The 20648-nt window shown below is 41.0% G+C and overlaps 1 protein-coding gene across 8 annotated transcripts in view; it reads left to right on the top strand.

Annotated features, from left to right (window-relative positions):
* meis2a (Meis homeobox 2a) overlaps nt 1-8412 on the top strand; it is a 113793-nt gene extending 105381 nt beyond the window's left edge. For 3 of the 8 annotated variants that reach the window (XM_061696546.1, XM_061696544.1, XM_061696543.1), the window contains exons 10-12: nt 497-555; nt 2873-2983; nt 7474-8412. In XM_061696546.1, coding sequence (XP_061552530.1) covers nt 497-555; nt 2873-2983; nt 7474-7754 — 451 coding nt within the window. In that variant the 3' untranslated portion in view covers nt 7755-8412. Of the gene's footprint in view, nt 1-496; nt 556-2872; nt 2984-3527; nt 3628-7473 lie in introns of all 8 variants that reach the window. The other 5 variants (XM_061696549.1, XM_061696548.1, XM_061696547.1 and 2 more) reach the window with 3 other exon arrangements.
* Nucleotides 8413-20648: the final 12236 nt, after the last annotated feature.

The following is a 20648-nucleotide window of genomic DNA, read 5'->3' as shown; positions in this document are numbered from 1 at the left end:
TTGGGGGTCCCATTGAGGGGAAGGAAGGAATGAAAGGAAGCATGTGTATCCTCTGTGTTTCTTCATTAAAGTTTACTTTCACATTCCAATGAGGGGCATCCCGATGCCGGGGAAGTGGGCTCTGGAGACGAGCTGCAGTTAAGTTGGCGTGTGCAGGGCCAAAGTGTCTGCGAGGGGAAATAAAAAAGGACGGCAGGAGAAAGGGATGTGCCACCGCCGAAGCCCCCCGCACCCTCCTCCTGCCTGTGCCCAAGCGGCAGCTAATACTTGAGGAATGTCTCCCCGGCGCCCGTGGCAACCCGACGTAATCAAAAGCTTTATTAAACGAGGGGGGAATAGATCATAAGGAACATTAAACGTGTCCCTCACTTGGTTCCCAAGTTGCAGCACAATCGCCCTTTTGTTTGTTGTTGTATTTTTGGTGGGGAGGGGTGTGTGTGGCCGGCGTGAATGTCGGGCTTGATTTAACGTTTATTTCTTCTTCTGTCTCTGCCAGGTTCATTAATGCCAGGAGAAGAATAGTACAGCCCATGATTGACCAGTCGAATCGAGCAGGTAAAAAAAGAAAGCAAAAAAGAACTGCTACAGTAGCACTCTGCTTCTTCTTCTTGCCCCTTCTCCTCCTCCCCTCCTCCCCCCCAAAGCCCCCCCTGGTGTGAAGATGTCCTTTCCAAAAATCCCACTCGCATGCACACTGTTGCCCAGTTTCTCTTAAGAAGAGGGAGGGAGGGGGAGACGTCTTACCTCAAGTTACCCCCGCAGACCATCTTCTCAATGTGCACAGCCTAATTGGAGATTTCCTATTGGAAGTGCATGGAGAAGCCTTTGGAATACTCAATAGTCCCTTCGTTTATTGTTGTTTTCAATCTACTCTTGTTCTACGTTTGTTTCCAATCCCAAATTGGCAGAGGTGGCTTATTCAGCACACTTTAAATATCATCAATGTTTTTATTCTTAAGAATGAGGAAACACTTCAACAATAGGACCTCTATGGTGGAAAATCTAAATTTTCCCTTCTCATAGGTAATAGAAATAATGGAAAAATGTAATCCCCTGTTAAGATTATGACATAAAAACAATAGTTTTAACACCCAGATCTTAAACGTAATCATGAAGATGTAATGCAAAGATGATTTGGTAATTTTTCATCGTCATCCAAGTGTAACAAGAATTTAACTGCTGTAAAGATTAAACGGTCAAAACACACTACCTTAATTTTGATGATGAACGACATCTACAGTCCTACTGCTTTGAAGATCTTGCGTAAGAAGTGTTGGAAAAGGGCCAACGAAAAACAAAACGGTTGTAATCCCATTATACTCGCTTACGAGGCACACTGAGGTTTCGATATGACGATACGTATGACGGTGGTCCAAACTCCGAGGTTTTATGCGACTTTAAAGCTGTATATTTGGGTCAAATATAACTTTTTTTAAAAATGTTAAACCATTTAAAATATATACAGAAGTGTGTTGATTTACTGGTTTAATTCATTCTGTATCTCAAAACACTATCTCAATATCGCATATATACGTTGCATATCTCAAATCATCTTTCCCAATTGAAATGAATGGAAATGCCATTAATCCATTCCAGTCGCCCATAAAACGCCAACTAAAACGCTTGTGTCATGTTTTTAATAAATAGCACTCTTAAGTATTGCACTGCACTGATTGTGTTCAGATCCGTTGTTAAAGGTTTATAACAGTGTCACATCGATGCTAGTTTTGTTAGCCCATCTATGGCGTTTTGCATTGTGTGTTAGCATGAAGCTAGCGGACTTACGTAAGGCAAAGTTACATGATTTAGGTAAACACACAACATCGATTTAACCTTTATTTAGGCTGCTCTATCTTGTGCATTTTGCCATCGAAAGCCAAAGAAAAAGCCAAACACACTGTACTCCTTTGTTGTTCATTGAGCTGACGGTAGTCCAACATCCGATATTTTGTGACTTTTTCCCAAATATCTGGGTCAAATTATGAAAAATCATAAGAATAACCAGACAAATAATACAATCACTCTATCTAACCTTTGATTATTGCCAACTTCATGATTTGAATGTGCTTTCGTTCCGTAGCTTGCTTTTCACAGCCCATGTCGAGACTACACCTTCGTGTGCAAGAAACAAAATAATGAAATAAAATAACATTTTAAAAAAAGCTAAATTCCTTTGATATACTTGGCACGCTGAACTGAAGCCATCTTTTTTGATGGGATGATTAAATCTCTTGATGCTAATTGATGACTTCATGCTTTGAATGCGCTTCCATCGTGTAACCTCCTCTTAACAGCCCTTGTTGCAGCTTCACGTGCAGTAATGTGTTTCAAAGAAGCCAAAGAAAAAGCAAAACGCCCTTATGTGGAATATTTGTTCGCCTACAGACACCCAGTGTCTCCCAATTAAAAATCTCCAAATGAATTAGCATGACTAACAGCTACCCCCTAATCCCTGCCGGCTGCAGATGATCCGAGATAATTCACTTAGGTGCATTTGGGCTAGTAAAAGACAAGCCCAACGCAGATTCCGAGTCATGTTTCCTCTTGAAGTGTTATGCTAGTAAGGCCTCACAGTATGCTTTCTTCTCCCTCTAAGAACAATGTTTGCGCTGTTTGAGCGTGTCATCATGTAACAGCGCATGTGTGTGTGTTTGTGTGTGCGTGCGTGCACGCGTCACTCACTGCAGTGCACAAACAAGAGCGCAATGTCTTAAAGTATGTTTGGGCTGGAAGCTGAGACAATTGCTGATTGTCTGGTGTCTTTTCTCTTCTTCTTCTTCTTCCTCTGCCACCCTCCTCCTCCTCCTCCTCCCCCGATCCTCCTCCACCTCCTCCCTATTTTTTCTCATGCCCGCGTGTTGACTACAATCAGGTTTTCTTCTTGATCCTTCAGTGAGCCAAGGAGCAGCGTACAGTCCCGAAGGCCAGCCCATGGGCAGCTTCGTGCTGGACGGGCAGCAGCACATGGGGATCCGGCCGGGCGGTGAGTCCTCTACGCGGCTTCTTTAAGTCGGCACGCCACCCCACACTCTTCCCGCTCACCCGTGCTTCCTCTGTAATCCAGCATGAGAGCTGCTAGGCTAACAGCTAACGCAAGTTGCACTAGCACAATGTTACCGCTTTCCGGCCCCCACCCCCAAAATCTCTGGTTTCACTACTTTTCCTTCTTCCTCCAGTCCAACAAATATGACCACAAATAATAACATTCAACAGACATTGTTAGGGATGGGAAGCGTAATCCAGGCTAGCAATGTTAGCACAAGGCGAGTGAAGGTGTAAAGTTATAAGAAGTTTAACCAGGCTACAGAAGTTGCACAAATTTACCCAGGCAGTGTAGTATTTTCTGAAAACATAATACTTAAAACTAATTACTTGAATGTTTTATCCACGGTTTAGATTTAGTGAGATTCCCATGCCGAATGGTCACTTCCTCTCTGCTTTTTGCCTTGGTCCTTTCATCTGAAGCTAACCTGTCATGTTTCCGACTGCGGCTGACTCTCCTCTGGCATTTTCTCTCCTCTTTCCAGGGCCTATGAGTGGAATGGGGATGAATATGGGCATGGATGGGCAATGGCACTACATGTAACCTCCATCTTGTAAAGCAAAAACGCAAAGAAAAAGGGGGAAGTAAGTACTGGGGTCTTTCTCTTTTTTTTTTATCTTTCATTTTCTTTCCCAGCTTGGGGCCGTTCCACCCTCGGACCTCCCGGGCTTTTTAAAGGATGGTTTTAGCGCGACGGGAGGCAGGCATAGGGAGTAGTTAAAGATGAATTAACTTGGGAAAAAGGAGGCTCGGGCCGTCCCGGGACAGAGAGGGACGGGACTTGTGGCGCCAGACAACGAGAAGAGTGGACAGTGGAAGGAACTGAACATTTATTTATTGCAGCAGAGCCATCGCTCCCCCCCTCCGAAACAGACGAGGATGCAAATGTCGGACATTTAGGGGAAAAAATAACATCTCCTGGGGAATGGGTTGACAAGGGGTTGCAGTTGGGGGGTGGCGGCGGGAATTAAGCAGGCTCCAGTGAAGCGATAAAGAAGGAGAAGTGAAACTGTCCTAGGGGTGAGATAAATCTGTCCGAGGAAGGATTGATGCCCAAATTATCTTATATGCAAAGATGGGAACGTCGCAGTACATTACGCCCCCCGCTAGCCACCCCCACCCGGGATGAGATATATGGGCCTGGGCGGGGGGTGGCATGGCCTATCCTTCACGGGGGGTTTGTTTTGAGCAGAGATGTGTTTTGATTATTTTTTACTGGATGGTGACAACTTAAGGATCAAGATGGGGGTGGGGGGCGGTTTGGTTGCCCACCATTGAGGCATTGAGATACATTTATGAGGCTGTAGCTGCTAACATAGTGGCTAAAAGACACACACGTACGCACTAATGCAGTGTCTCCCAACCTTTATTGAGCCAAGGCGCACATCGCTGGTGTCGGGTGGAAACCCTCTTATGTCCAAATTTGGTCAATTTCCATTTTTTTCACAAATCAATACTATTGGTCAGTGGCCACGTGGGTCTGTTATCTGGAGCTATTATTGACCGATCTTAAGTATTGAAAATGGCTCGCTCTCTTGGTGGTCCTGTGCGTAACGTACTGACACGAAATGCGGGAGTTGACGTCGACCCGCCAGATGATCTGCCTGAAAGAAGTTCCCACTGTCATGCATCTAATTATCTGAATGTGTTCTGTCTGAAAGGCTAACTAACGTCTTTCACACTCCCACTGGAGCTCGGATGTATTCACGTGTAGCTTCCAGGCAGAAGTCACGTTTCTGACATCACTGCGACAGTGACAATTGCTTTCGACACAAAGGGGGCAGTGGCATTGAGCCTGGGGTGTTAAACTTCACAATCCCCCGACTCGTTGGCGAAGTTCCACCTCTGACCGACTACCTCCTCGGCTGGTAAATTTGATTCCAAAGCCCCCCCCCCCGTCGCACATTGTTGCACAAGGCAGGTAGGGAAAAGTCATCTTAAATAGCTAGTTTGAAAAAGTGCTTTTGAGATGGATTTATGAGACTGGAGCCAGAAGCTTAGTGGCCAACACACACACACACACACACTAATGCATCTAAAAGCAGCCAGCCTGATTAAGGTGGCCATCCGGGCCACACAGAACTACTGCTGTGCTGACATTTGAAAAATGGAGACATATCACACCCCAAAGACCGTCTGGGTTGGGCGGGTGGGCTTTTCTGAGGATTTTTTTGTATTATTTTTTTAAAATCTTAAAACCTAAGCCATGCGCTACTCAACGAGCCACAATATAGTAGCACTTACCTTGATTAAAAGAAGCCTTTATATGCAAACGGTCCGATTGGTTTTTTTTCCCCGACGGGTCAAAGACGCAATTCCGCCGACAGAGATCATTTCACCCCTCTGGTCTTCACCGCCTCTCGCTGCCGCCGTCTTCTGTTTTGTCTCTCACTTATCTGCTCGAGGCAGCGGGGGGAGAGGAAAAGATCCGGAAGCAATGTTCCCTAAAACAGCCGCACCGCGACAACATTTGCTCAGGTTGGCTAATTCTTAATACGGGGCCGTATAATTTTGAGACTATTTAATTACGCCGGGGCACTTTTATACGCTTCATGACCAATTACATTAATAGCTTAATGCAGAGGAATATTATTCTCTCTTGATTTGATTACGGCGGCGCACAATATGCTGCGGCCGGCTACTTAATTACGGCCGCTTGTTGAGCACGACGGCGAGCGCCGTGCCGCAACAAGAGGTGCGCCGATGCGCGGGGGGGGGGGGGGGGGGGGGGGGGCAGGCGTCCGGGATTGTCTATGCCTAACACTCTTGCTAATAAAGAAGGGAGTTGGGGAGTGGGTGGGGTGTACGTATTGCAATGACTGCAGCTTCTTCCGCTTTACAGCGTCAAAAAACATCTGCTGGGCTGCTCCAGGTTATATGGAGGCCAAAGGGGGCACCTCGTGCCCATAGACCCACCACCTTGAAAGATTTATTTATGACCCCCGGTAGTGAGCTTTTAAGAGCGCTGCTCTCACAAATATGTGCGTTTCCAACGATCTGACATGCGACGGTGGGGCATTGGAAAATGGGCTGAGATCTCAGCCAATGACACCGGTCATGAATCTCACAAACACCCCCCCCCCCCCCCCCCCCCCCCCCCCCCACTGCCAGCCCACCTTTCCTCGGCGCTGTGTCCTCCTCTTCCCCTCACAAGGGCCCTCCAGTGTCATTTCTTAATTGCAGTGTACTAAGGTGCAGGAATGCAGCGAGCGAGCATGCTTAGTGACCTTGCGGCGACCTCTCCCCTCCTATTACAGCTTCTAATCCCCCAGGGGTTCACATTACAAAGCGGGCCGGCCACGCAAACCCAGACCCGGACCTAGAACCGGGCCCCCTGGCTCCAGCAGGAGCTACCGCCGCCCACCCCTATTCCTGCCCTCCACCCCCCATGTACTCAGGATCAATGTCGCTGTTTACAACAAACAAAAGAGCGAAAAGCAAAAGCAGAGCCATGAAATTGGACAAAAATGGTCTCAATACAATTCTTTGACAATTCAGCCAATTTCACCAGGCAACATGAAATGTTGTAGGCATGCCTACCATGAGGAGACCCACAGAAAAGTCTCAAGAGCCCACGCCTGAAAAGACACAGGAAGTCTGTCATTTTGGTTTGAAGCGGCCATTTTGCAGTCATTTTGTCGAGTTCCAGGTGGCCATCAAAGATTAATTAATTGTAGATATTTTGCAAATTCAGCCCCGGAAGCCAGTTTCATTTGGCAGCATGCATTTTGGTAGGCATGTCCATCACGTATAGAGCCACACAAAGTTCTCAAGAACCCATGCCCCAAAAGACACAGGAAGTCTGCCATTTTGGGTTGGTGGACATTTTAGTTTTTTCTCGATGTACTTCAAAGATGGCCGACTCTGAGATTCCGAGAATTCAGCCCCCGGAGCTAGTTTCACTTGGCAACATGAATTTTGATAGACGTGTCGATCAGGAGTAGACCCACAAAAAGTTCTCAACAACCCTTTTTCAAAAACACATAGGAAGTCAGCCATTTTGAATTGAAGTGGCCATTTTACAGTCGTTTTGGCCACGTGTTCATTAAAGATGAAATTTTTGCCCGTGAGGCCAGTTTCACTTGGCAACATTTTGGTTGGCATGACCATCATGAGTAGACCCACAAAACAATTATTGAAAAAACACAGGACGTTTGCCATTTTGGTGTGAAGCGGCCATTTTAGGGTCATTCTGACTGCCCGAGCTCCACACAAAAAGATTCAGATTGAAGCTGGAATTAAACTTGGTACCTTTTTGCTGTGAAGCGCCTGTGCAAACCACTCTACCACTGCACTACGGACTGTAACCATCTCTGAGGAGCAGCGGGCGGCAACAGTGAAATCGAACAAGGGTTTAAAAGCGTGTGCTAATGTCATAAAAAGAACCAAAAATGAGTGTTGACATGTTGTCTTCTTGTTCTCGTCGCCAGGTCTGCCAGGCGTGCCGGCCGACTACGTACCTCAGAGCGGTCCTATGGGCGTGAGCATGGCCCCGGCCCCTTACAGCAACCCCCGTCAGATGACCTCCTACCCCGGCCAGCTGCGTCACGTGCACCCTCCTCTCCACGCGTACCCCCACCACCATCACCGCGCCATGCTAATGCACGGAGGAGGCTCCTCATCACACCCGGGGATGTCTGCGCAGAGACCCCCCTTGCTCACGCCCATGGACCCCGCCACTGCAGGAGCGGGCCTGGACATCCACGCCTGACAGTCAGAAGGGAAACTTTTGTTGGGCGACCGCCGCGGCCACTTTTTAAATAAAGAAAGAGGGGAAAAAAAGGCAGTGGCGCCATTTTTTGAGACTTATTTTTTAAGAGTAACAATCGAAAAAGCCTTTGGAGCAGAACTGAAGAATTCCAGACAAACTGTGACAACCACAACTTTTTCTTTTTTTCTTTTTTTTCTAACATTTGTTACATTTTGACCCGAGCGGAGGACCAAGTTGACTTTGTAAAGTCTTGGGCTTTAAAAAAAAACAACCACAAAAACAAAAAAACTCAAAACACTCTTTTCATGTGGCGCTTCTAAAAAAGAGAGAAACATCACTCTGGAAGACTTTTAAAAGGAAAAAACAAACTCCAAGAGTTATAACTACTGTAGTATAATTAAAAAATATATATAGGTAAATAAGTTAAAACTTGTTTTGGATCACATGTTGGTTTTGTTTGTTTGTTTGTTTTCTTTTAGTTTTTAGGATTTAACCCTTTTCGGAGGATTTGCAGCACAGCACTATGTCAACAAAGAAGATGGAACATCTCAAAAGGCTTCAACATGGGCCACAAGGTCCGAAACATCCCCTCAACCCCTCCCAAGGCATGATGGGAAAGGGCTGCTAGATGACACCTTTGAAGATTTGTCATGCCTTTTTTTTTTTTTTTTTTTTTTTTTTTTTTTTTTAACTCTAAAGGCTCTTGAATGAATGTTTTTAAAGGAAAAAAAAAACATTGTTTAAAATTGCCCAAGCACTGGATTGTGTTGGTTTTTATACTTTATTTTATTTTTTTTTGTTTTTTCTACTTCGGGACTCTCACCGTTAAAGAGCCGAGTGAAGGAAGAAATGGGGAAGAAAAGCGAACACACACACACACACACACATATGGACACACGTTGATTGTGCAGCACTGGAGAGAAGCTATTGATGCACCAAAAAGAAAAAAAAAAAAAAAATAACTTAAATTATGAAAATGCTTTTTGGGGGGTTGAAACAACACACACACACATTTAAAAAAAAAAAAAAAAAAAAAAAAAAAAGCTGAGAGACTATTGTAACAAACTTCGTACAGAATTCAAGTCTATTAATTGTTTCCTGTTAGATATTCTATGTGTTTACCTCAATTGAAAAAGAATGTTTTTTGCTAGTTTCAGATCTGCTGTGGCATTGATATTGTATATGTCCATGAATTCCTTCCTCTTCTGTTGTTTTATTTTGTTTGTTTCTGTTTTGTTGTTTGTTTTCTCAGCACGTGTTCCTCACTAGAAGATTCCGTCTCCCTTAAAGCTTTGTCAAAAATTTACAAAAACAAACAAAAACAAAACGTAACATAAAAAAAAAAAAAACACATTAAAAAAATACTTGTATGAGGACTGTGACGTATTGTTTTAAAAGGTGTTCAGTCACAAAATGCTGTAATAAATATTTCATTTTTGATTTTTGGTAGATTTTTGCCTGATTAACGTGTGTAATCCATCCTTTTGCAACACATTGTTGTTATTCTTAATTTTTTTTTTAATTTCCATTAATACAATTTAGCTCTTTTTTGCACAACTCAAGTAATATATTTTTTGATAATGGAAACACTTACACATCGATCATGTATACATTGCTGTGTGTATGTCATGCTTAAGACATTTAGTAGGACATTATTTCTTCAGAAAAGATTTATCAGTTCTACAAAAAAAAAAAAAAATGGGGGGGAAAAAATACTTATGCACTCATTAGTTTACATACCCTGGCAGAATTTGTAAGATGTGTGCCATTCTTTAAAGAAAACATGACTGATCAGGCAAAACATATTTTATTTTAAATGGGATTTAAATCAAACAATGAGGCACCACAATAATTCATCAAAACAGCAATAAAGCAAATAATGAGCTCATACCCATTCAGTCATGTTTATATATGAGACAAAATATTCATGGTGTCAACCTGCAGAAAAGCTATAGATGTATTTACTTATCCCAAAATAAAAGTAAAAAGATCATCAGATAAACAAAAATCAATAGTTGCTGACAAAATACACTTCAACCTGTCTCAATATATATATATATATATATATATATATATATATATATTTTATAAAAAAGATCATCATTAGGTTTTTTTTTTTTTTAATAATACATTCTTAAGGTAAAAAAAACTGAACAATAATATTCGGAAATAGTTGTCATAAAAAACACTTGATTTAGCTTTACATACATATACATACATGAAAAAGTGTGATTTAGTTCAAAAGGATAATATTCCACAACACCTCCAAAAAGTTGGAAAAGGAAGTTAAATTAATTCTCGCACAATGTGATTTAAAAAAACACAACAACAACAACAAAAAACATGTTAAAAAATATGGAATAAAACAAAAATGTCTAATATTTGCAGCCAGAAAAGGAGCAGCGAAGAAAGTGGAGAAAATGTTCTCGGTCAGGCGTTTGGCAGCGACGCCTGTCGGCCACTTCGATAACTGCACTGCACTGCAGAGCAGCAGCAGCAGCAGCAGGAGCAGTAGCAGTAGCATTCTCCTCAGGCTCGAGGAGGCCATCTCTCTCTCTCTCTCTCTCTCTCGCTCTCTCTCTCTCTCTCTCTCTTTCTTTCTGCTCGAGGCGTCTCCTCGGTGCTCGCCAGGGAAGTCACGAAGCATCTCCACCGAACCTTTTACACAAGCACCTCGGCCACATTGGAAAACGACTTACACCCCTTTAATAATTTCATGCAGTATATATATATGTATATATATTTTTTTAATAACAGATAAATCTTATTCGCAGCCACGCACGTCCACTCTCCAAGTGTTGAAATAATAATGTGGAATATAATTTTGTGACATGCTTTAAGTGTCTTAATATATTATCCATTCTTTTTTTCTTTTTTTTTTTAGGCTGGCAGACACATTTTTCATTTTTAAAAGGTCCTAAAAATGAATTAAACTCATTTTGTTTATTTTTTTTAACTGAACGTATATTTAGTCGTTTTTATTTGTATTGTAAATGTTTAGTAGTATTTCATTTTTTCATGACATGTTTTTTTGTTACGTCAAAACACCACAGAAATCCATCACGAATAACTTTTGAAAATCAGTCTTTATTTAAATATTTGACAACATAGATATTTTTATTTGTTTGAATTCTAGGACAAACAAGTGTAATGCAGATTTTCCTACATTATTTCTCCATTTTGAAAATAGTATTTTATTTATAGTTATACACTATAATTCGTTTTATAAATAGATTTCAATTAAAACTGTTTTTTTTAGATACTACTCGAATTATTGTTAAAACATGTAAAAACTATATTTGTAATAACACCATTTACGTTGAATTAGTTATTTTATTTCGCTTGTTTTTGCCTTAGGCCCCAGTTTTAACACACTTTTCATTCTTGTTATACGACTTATTTCTTTTTTTTTACCAATTTATTGGCTTAAAAAATGTTGTCTTTTCGTCCTTATTTCCCCACACTCGTTTTGTTAATGCAGTTTTTCCTCTCGCGCGCATTTACACGACCATTTTGTTGGTCCCCCCCACCCCTTCTTTCTCACAAACGATGTCTTTTTTTCCCAAGCAAAAAAGGAAAGATCAGATGGAAAAAGACAAAACAGGGGTGAAAACATGAGGATGATTTTCATATTAATAGTTTTTGTTCTCTCTGTAGTCTCGACCCCCCCCCCCCCCTTCCCATTCGCCCCCCCTGCAGGAGGAGACAGAAGGTAGATTGCCTGTGTGCTGTTTTCCTTGCGTCCGTGTGTCTTGACAGCGGATGATGGATGATCCGGGCTGAAGCAAACAACTCCGCCCCTTCATCTCCTCCCTGTCACACCAATCCAACGCAGCCCCCTCCCCCGCCCCCCCCACACACACACACAACCCAAACACACACACAAACATCCAAAAGAAAAGAAGAAAAGTCATGTTTTATGTTTATGCATGTTTGTTGCGGATGTCCTCTTTTTTCTTGATATTATTTGCACATTTTGTGCACCATAAGGCGTTTCTATGACGACGTTATGCGGGTCACGGGTGGGGTGTAAATGGGGCTCGGGGGTGGAGGCGGGCGGGGTGGGGGGGCGGTCCGCATTTGGCCCGATCATTTATCAATGTCAGCCACATAATGATTCTCCCCGCAGTCCCCCTATTGATGAGGATAATTACATTAGCTCAGAGTGAGTGATCAATAAAAGCCCGCAGAGAAAATGCTTTATTATAGCCAGCCAGCAGCAGAAAAAGAAAGAAAGAAAGAAAGAAAGAACAAGAAAGAAAAAAGACAAGAAAAGGAAAAGAAAGGTTTTATAGAGGAGCAGGATTTAAAAAGAATAAAGACAACATTTCTTCATGCCAAAAAAAAAAACGGGTTGTGTTGATTGATTATTTACAATTTCTTACAATTGTAAATTTTTACTTATTTGTCTTCATTCGAAGAGAAACGTGATTTTCCCACGGTCAAAAAATAAATAAAAAATAAATAAATAAAAAGAGACGGATTTCGATGAAGCTGATTTTGGTGCATTTTACAAAACGTATTTTATTCGTATTTAATTATTATTATGATTACTATTCTTATTCATCGTATTTTATTTTATGGGGTTGTGTTTTTATTATTAGGTCGAGGAGCAAACTGATTTTCCAAGCGTAATTTAAAAACAAAATGGACGAGGCAGATTTTGGTGCATGCTTCATATTTATTTAAAATCCTCTTTTATTTATTGTCATTATTATAAGAACCAATTTGTCACATCTCAAACTATTTCTGATGTTTATTCAATCCACGGAAAGACACGTGATTTCTTTCCAATATATATTTTTTTATATTATCAATCATTTATGATATTTTGCGTTTTTTTTTTTAAATTGCAGGACAACACGTGATTTGTAAAGTATAATTGCAGTTATATAAAAATTGCATGTAATAAAAAAAACGGCAACATTTGAAACGGCCCTTTGTACAGGCACGGTGAATAAATCACACACAAAGCTTTGGTTTGCCTGCATGCATTTTTATTTATGCATTTATTGATTTTTGAGGATCAACAACTCTTCTCACTTCTTCATATTTAAATGTGACAAAAAAAAAAATCAAAATTAAAAATCAGCAAAACTGGGCAGACAAATAAAAACCTTTCTATCCGGTCGTATATTTGATGAAACATCGTTGTGTTCGCTTGCTAACTAGTATTATTGTTTTATTCATTTAAAACAACAACAACAACAACAAAGCTTATCGTTTCTTGCTGCACGACTGATGCCTTCTCGCTTTTGTCACAGTTGAGCAGGCTCCTGCCTGCCTGCTTCAAAATGACTGACACTCCCCCCTCCTCCTTAAATAAAACACACGTCACACACTACACTCAAATAAATCTTAATTATGTTTAAAAATAAAATAAAATAAAAAAGAACTATCAATACTGACCACTTGGGGGACAGAATTAAAAAAAAAAAAAAAGAAAAGAAAAGAAAAGCCCCAAAAGTAGGCCTTGAGACATCCAAACGCTTCATTTCGATCACTTAAGATCGAATTAAGAAAGCCTACAGGCCATAACAGCGAATATTAATTCATGTATTCATCTTATTTGTTTTCCACGTGACATTTTGGCCTCGATGTTGTTTGATCGCCTCTTGCGCAGCAAAAAAAAAAAAAAAAAAAAAAGATTAAAAAATATATCTCCTCCCGTTTTTAAGGCCGAAAACATCGACATCATCCTCACAATTAACAATTCTAGCATTGAAATCTATCAATGATTTTTTTTTTTAAAAAAGAGCTTTTATATATATATATATATATATATATATATATATAAACAGTTTGGGAAAAAAATAGTATGCTGCGCCACGTTGATTAATATGGATGTCATTAATTAAACGTGCAACCTAGCGACCCCTACGGGCGGCCAAAGTAACTATTGCAGCTTTGCAGTCATGCAGGAAAAAGAATCACTCAACAGATGATGATGAAGAAGAAAAAGAGGAAAAGAGGAAGAAGAAAAAAGAGGTATTTTTTATTGTCTTATTTTGGTGCTTTAGGACCTGGGAGGGTGTTGAAAATCACGTGACCTCAAGAGTAGAATACTGTGTTGATTTCAGCAATATTTCAATACAATTCAATCAAATTCATGATCAATTGAGTTGATCTGGTCGAGTACGACCGGCTCGCAGTTCTGAGGTTCGGGGTTCGATGCCCGGCCTTCCCGCGTCGAGGTTTGCCGTGGGGGGGAGAGCGGTAACGTCAACCGAGATCGCAATCTTGGCGTCTTCGCAGAAGGAACGCGAAGCAAAGAGCATTTACAACAACAGATGCCGAGAAGCAAGATATTCCCCATCCACGGCCTTCTGAAGGAGAATTGTCGGCTCCGAGAACGGTTCAGGCCAAATTCGTTGTGTCTTGTGCGAGTCTAAAAACAAGCACTTTCTTTCACTTTCACTAGTTTTGGAGAACTCCCCCCCCCCCCCCCCAATTGTTGGCTAATTTAGCAGTTTTGTTAGTCAGTTCACAATGTTTGCAAAACTATGGAAACAAGTTGTTTCGACAGCATAACGCTATGCAGCATAACATCAGACATCTTGCTTTAATTTAAAAAAGTGTTGTTGTTTTTTTCTCCTAGTGTGCCTTAAGTTATCAAAATGGTTATTGTACAGAATTGACAGAAGGGATGCACCGATAGCAATTTTTCCAGCCCAAGTACAGGTACTGACATTTGAGTACTCGTCGGTACGGAGTACCAATACTCAATAATGCCATTACGTCTTGTAATTGTGATTTCAAAAAGGTGATTTACTTTGAATGAAATATTGTTCAAACCCAAAACAACCTTTTCTTGACCACGGCGTATGTTTCACTCGAATATAAGACTTTTTAAGAGTCACAACTCGTCACTAGTGACATTTTAACATCCAATTGGGTGTTTTTCGAGCCGTCGTGACACACATTTCACTTAAATGTAACCTGTAAGACAAGGCAGTTCAGTTATGTGGTTTCTCAATCTGAACACTAGGGGGCATAATGTAAAAGAGGTACATACAGTAGATTAGACACAAAGAAGGTTGAGTTTGATACGGATAAAAAAAAAAAAAGGAATCTATGATGCCGTACGACCTCTTTGTGTTAACTACAAAATAAAGGCAACATCACAAGTTTGAAAAGAAAACCGTGACAACGGAAGCGATACTTAATCATACCATCACTTAACCGCCTCTGCTGTCATCCATTTTGCAGAGCATCCATCTGTGTCCTTAAAGTATGGTGCTTAGTATTGGAGCATTTTTTTTACAAGTAGTACTGTACAGACATGGAGTATCCATCTATCAATCCATTTTCTGAACCGCCTCGCTTCACTAATGACAGTTTAAAACCATTTTTCACTTTTTTACTTAAAGGAGAGTTTGCAGTGTTAAAACTGTTAGCATTTGCATTAGCACTGTTACATTTACTTAAGTACAGAGCCTAAATACTTTTGTACTGTCTCCTCCTTCCCTAATTCAAGTGGCACACAGAACGTCGGCGAGGCAGGAAAATCCTGGTTGATCCCTGACAGCAGTCGGAAGCCGCAGTGATGAAAAGCAATAACTTTTTTTTGTGGGGGGGGGGGGGGGGGGGCATCACTACAGCTGCTGCTAGTAAATAGTAGCAGTGGAAGGGTGGGCGTGTGGTGGGAGTGGCTTGTTTTTATCTCCAGTAGACACTAAAGGCAGTGTCCAACTCTGGCGACATCAACATTCGCTGCGATAATGACAGGCAGCCGCCGTCCTATCTTATCTTCGGGCCAGGTAGCGGTGTACCTGAGGGGGCGGGGGGAGGGTAACCGTAGCGATAAGCAGCGTTTGGACCAATAGGAAGCCTCTCTGGTGCGACTGTGCGGGATAATGGAGAATGCCACTGGAGACGGGAAGTGCTCGGAAAAGTGAAAAGCACTTTATGGCACACCTGAATGCGCCGGCGTTGGGTTTCCCGTCCCGCTCCCGGTGGGGGAAGCCCAATACAGGGCCATAACACAGGGTGGTTGCAAGTGGGGCGACAGAGCTCAAGTGATGTGAGTGACAACATCACGTCCCGCCATTCATCAGGTGACCCGAGGGGGATTCCCCCGGGATGTGCTGGGGTTACACTGGAGAATCGGACCCGGTTCAGATAAGACTTTTTCAAGGTGTAAAAGTTCACCGTAAGGATGGCCGTTGGACTACAGGGGGGGAAGATAACATCCAATTTGTTATTTTTAAACAGTAAACGAACAAGGAAAGGGCATTTTACAATTACATAGTTTAGCAATTAAAAGCTAACTTTGTTAGCCTGGGTAAACTTGTGCAAGCTTCGTTAGATAGCTTGCGGCAACTTTGCTATCTTGGATAAACTCATGCTAACTCTAACCTCGGTAAACTCGCAGCAACATTGCTAGCCAGCGTAAAAAAACTTCATTATCCTAGGTAAGGTCACGTTAACAATGCTATCAAGGGAAAATTTGTGCGAGGTTCACAAGCGAGGGTAAATGTGCTAACTTTGCTAGCCCGTGTAAACTCATGCCAACTTTGCCAACCGGGGCGAAGCTTTGTGAACTTCTAACCTGGGTAAACCTAGGCTTACTTCACTACGTTGGGTAAACGTGTTAAATTCACTAGCCTTAGTAAACTCCTGCTAACTTTGCTAGCCTTGGTAAATTTGTGCAAACTTCAATAGGATGAGAAAACCTGTGCTTACTTCACTAGCCAGCATAAACTCATGTGAACATCTTTAGACCAAGTAAACTCTTGGTAACTTGGCTAGGCAGGATTAACTTGTGCTTCAGTACAACTTCAGTAGCCTGGGTAAACATGTTCTAACTTTGCTAGCCTGAGTAAAAATAGCAAAGACTTCACTAGCTTGCGTAAACGTGTGTTACCTTTGATCCTCTGGGTAAACCTGTGCTAACTCCACTGGCTTGGGAAACGTCAAGCTAACTTTGCTAACCTGGGTAAGCTCGTGTTAAATTCACTAGCCTGTGTCAACTCACGCTAACTTCACTAGTCAAGGTAAACTTGTGACAACTTTGTTAGCTAGGCTAAACTCAAATCAAATTTACTAGCTGTGCCCATGTTGTACTAACTTCACCATCATGGGTAAACCTGTGCTAACTTTGCCATCTTGGTTACATGGAAAATTGATTGCTGGATGGACTTTCTACGATGTTGCAATCAAAGGGATAGGGAAAATTATCTATTAATGTTCGAAATTCCTGTTTCCACTTGAGTGTTTAATATAGCAGAATAATGCTTTGCAACCGAGTGGATGTCATTTTACTTCTTCAGACAGCAAAGTAGGTGAAACTGAATGAACATCATCTGCTGGTTGGAGTAAGAGAACCCCAATCAGTTGCTTCCAGACGCGATAAATCGACAATCATTCACACAATCGGCAGAATCCTGAACGATCAAGGTTCCCGTCGGCGTAACCAGCAGCGCGTTTTGACGTGACTTCACCAAGCCTCTAAAATTGAAGCGCACATCTATCCCTTGAGGACCGACGTCCTATAAGTCACCCGCAGACAACGCCGTGTTTGGACATGGAGGTGTATATTTACCAGTTGGCGGCAAATCAAGGACGACACGGCTGCAGAGTTTTTGGGGTGATGAAAATGAATGGAAAAAAAAGACAAATGGTTCACAAGACATGACAAACGCTCTGAGTCGGCATCTTCACATTTTTTTCAATCCGAAATTCATCTGTGCTTGCTAGTTATGTGCGTCGTTCCAGAATTGGAGGACGTTTTCTGTTCCCGCCCATGAAAATTCCAATAATCTAAGCACAAAATACAGAAACTTGCTGTGTATATCATAGTTGTCCTAAGACAAAGTATAACTGCAACAGTAGTGAAAGGGATTCCGAAATATGATTACACCTTGTGTATTCAAAACAACCACATACCTTTGCCTTAAAGTCTGCTAGCTTAATGCAAACACATTTTGGGAACTGTCATAGACAGGCTATTAAATAGCATCGGTTTCGCTGTGTTTTTATCTTTTAAGCAAAGGATAGTCGAAAACAGACGGTGACAACACATGTAGACAAATAATAAAACAATACTTAGAGGCATATATTCTTTATCCTCTGCAAAGAACAACTAATATGATTATAGTTTACTGAGAATTAAAGTGGAAATAAGTGGAAAAAACTTTCATTTCTTTACATTCTAATTAATTACTGTATGTTTTTATGAAGTACAATAAACAGCAAAATATATAACATAACATTGCTGGTGTCTAAATTGTCCTCCAATTCTGGAATGTCCCATATTCTGTGCAGTGTTAAACAACAAACAACAAATCTAATATTTTTAGACATGGTATTTCTGCACCTGTGGATACTACCAGGCTGCCTCTTCCTTCCCTTCGGTCCCTCAGTGTGGTCAGGAGATGACACTCTTTTTGGGTCGCTCCTGTCACAGTCCAAATGCCACACAAGCGGGGGTTGGGAAGCAGGGGAGTTAGGTGACCTTTAGAATAGTCCACGTTGGAACATGCTGCTTCCATGCCGATTGTCACCCATTGTTCACATAGACAAGACTCCTCGTACTACTTTTGGCCAAATATATCACTCTTTCATATTATATTACAAACTCTGTATACGATCTCACTGGAAGCAACCTGTGTGATTCTTGATTTTAGTGGAAGTCAAACTGCTTTGAAGTCATGGTTGAATTGCACAAGGACTTAAGGAAGTTCGTCGAGCATCAATTTTTAGGTTTTTTTTTTTTTTCCCCCCAGGGGGTAGTTTGCAGTTTTACAACAGCATAAATATATATATATATATATATATATATATATATTGGTAACAGGACTGAGTTGAGATTTTAACTCCAACAAGTCATCGTTGAAGTATCATAAAATGTGCAGAAGAAAATGAGTGAACTTACTTTTGGCCTTCCCATGGCCTGCAGAGTATCTGAATGATGCAACTACTTGCGGACCATGTGACTTTTTTCAGAGGGGGCAAGTGTTACGATAACAGGACTGAGTGAAAACCGCGGGAAATGCTTTGATGCGATTTTAAACTTTAAAAAAAAAAATTTTTTTTATAAACTTTAAATATGGTTAGGATAAGGAGTAACATTTGTAAAATGAACTACAATATTTGTAAAGGCTTTACATTATTATATTGCATGGTAAAGTGCAATTTTAGGAAGGAACTTTTTTAGGGGTTCAAAGTCGTTTAAATGAACCTTTGAAATTGTATGTATTAAATATGCAATCAGATCGATGTGCCAGACACTTTGCTTGAGAAAAAAACACATTTTAGAGATAATTTTATCATGCATTTATACTTCCTTGGGACGCAAATGGCACAGATTCTGATGAATGGCCCTGTATCATTTTTAGCGTAACATGTCGATCATATTTGTATAGTGTGCTAGCTGATCTTCATGTCGCTTGAAAGTAGTTCAGTTTGAACGTAATTTTGTTAAATTTTTCATATGATTCCCTACTGCATTTTTAACTAGCAATGTTGCAGCGCACTGCCTTTAAAAAAGTGAACGAGCCTCAAGCTGACCCGCATCCCCCGTCTCGTTGTCGTTCACTTCCCAGTCAAACATGTCATCATGCCTCCTTCCTGTCAGTCAAACTTGGCCTCTCTCAATCCCTCGGTTCATGTTCTCATGCTCCATTGTTGTTTTAAATAACATCTGATTAGCAAGCACAGCTTCCTAAAAATAAAAATAAGCTCTCTCGTCATATCTGCTCGAGAGTCTATGTTCCTTTCCACCCTTGGTGCAGCTCTGCCTTTTCAGTTTTAAAACCGTTCCTCTGCCTTTTCCAGGAAAACTTTTATTTATTTCCACCCAGTGATATCTTCCTGGCAAGAGAGGATCGCCAACTAAAAGCTCCATGCTGCCAGGGGCAAAAACAGAGCTGCGTTCTCTGCACATAAATAACAGAAGCGTGGAAGAAGTCTGTGTGGTGGTCTGCTGCAGAAATGAAACCTTTGCCTCAGTCTGCCTGAATCTCAACGGGCCATTCAGACATTTGCTTGAAGACGCTTTAAAAAAACAACAGAATATCAACCCAAGATGGACATATGAGCGGCTCTGCAGTGGATACTGGAACAAAGCCATCTTGTCTCACGAGAGTTTTAGCAGGAAACTACTAAATATTAAGCGTTACATTATGTTCAAATTGGACTATTTTCTGGAATACCGTTCCGCTCGACAAAAAATTAGTCTTCCTGCAAACTGCTTTACAAACATGGCGGAGGTGAAAACTAAAACATGGCAAAATAGAGTTTTATGGCCAAAATATAAAGCCATTTTCATCAAGGAATATTAAATGCATATATTTTCTAGCAAGATGTTACATTAAATCTTAAGGAAAAAGGTTGAAACTTGAGAAACACGAAACAATAATCAAATAGTTTATCTACTGTACATTAAGGATAAGTAGCCGCTAGCTAAAAAAAAAAAAAAAAAAAAAAAAGATAGCTATCTAGCTAGCTACATAAATGTTTGTACAAAAATGTTAAAACTTGTAAAACGGTAAAAATACTACACAGTACATGGGTCATTCCAGAATTTGGAGGACAATTTAGGCACCATTATATTTGAAAAAACGGACCAATTACGTAGTTTTTTTGGAATTGGTCATCAAGAGGGAGGGACAAGAGAAAAAGCTATTTTAGCTTCTCTATATAGGAATAATTTTTATGACAGCTACAGGAACATTTTCCTCAGTAAAACTATAATTTTGACAAGTGCATGTTTTAGTATTTTGTGCATGGGTTCTTTGAAATTTCAGAGAGAATAGAAAAATATTCTGGAATGACCCAGATAGCTAGCTAGCTGCTAGTTAGGAAGATCGATGGATGTCACATACAATAGTAAAGCTGTTCGAATATAACTTTAATCAAACACAAAAGAAGCAAAGTGACAAAATTCTGGTG

Source organism: Phycodurus eques, chromosome 14, assembly GCF_024500275.1.
Source record: "Phycodurus eques isolate BA_2022a chromosome 14, UOR_Pequ_1.1, whole genome shotgun sequence".
In the NCBI taxonomy this organism is placed as follows: Eukaryota; Metazoa; Chordata; class Actinopteri; order Syngnathiformes; family Syngnathidae; genus Phycodurus; species Phycodurus eques.
This window is presented reverse-complemented; position numbering and strand designations above follow the sequence as displayed.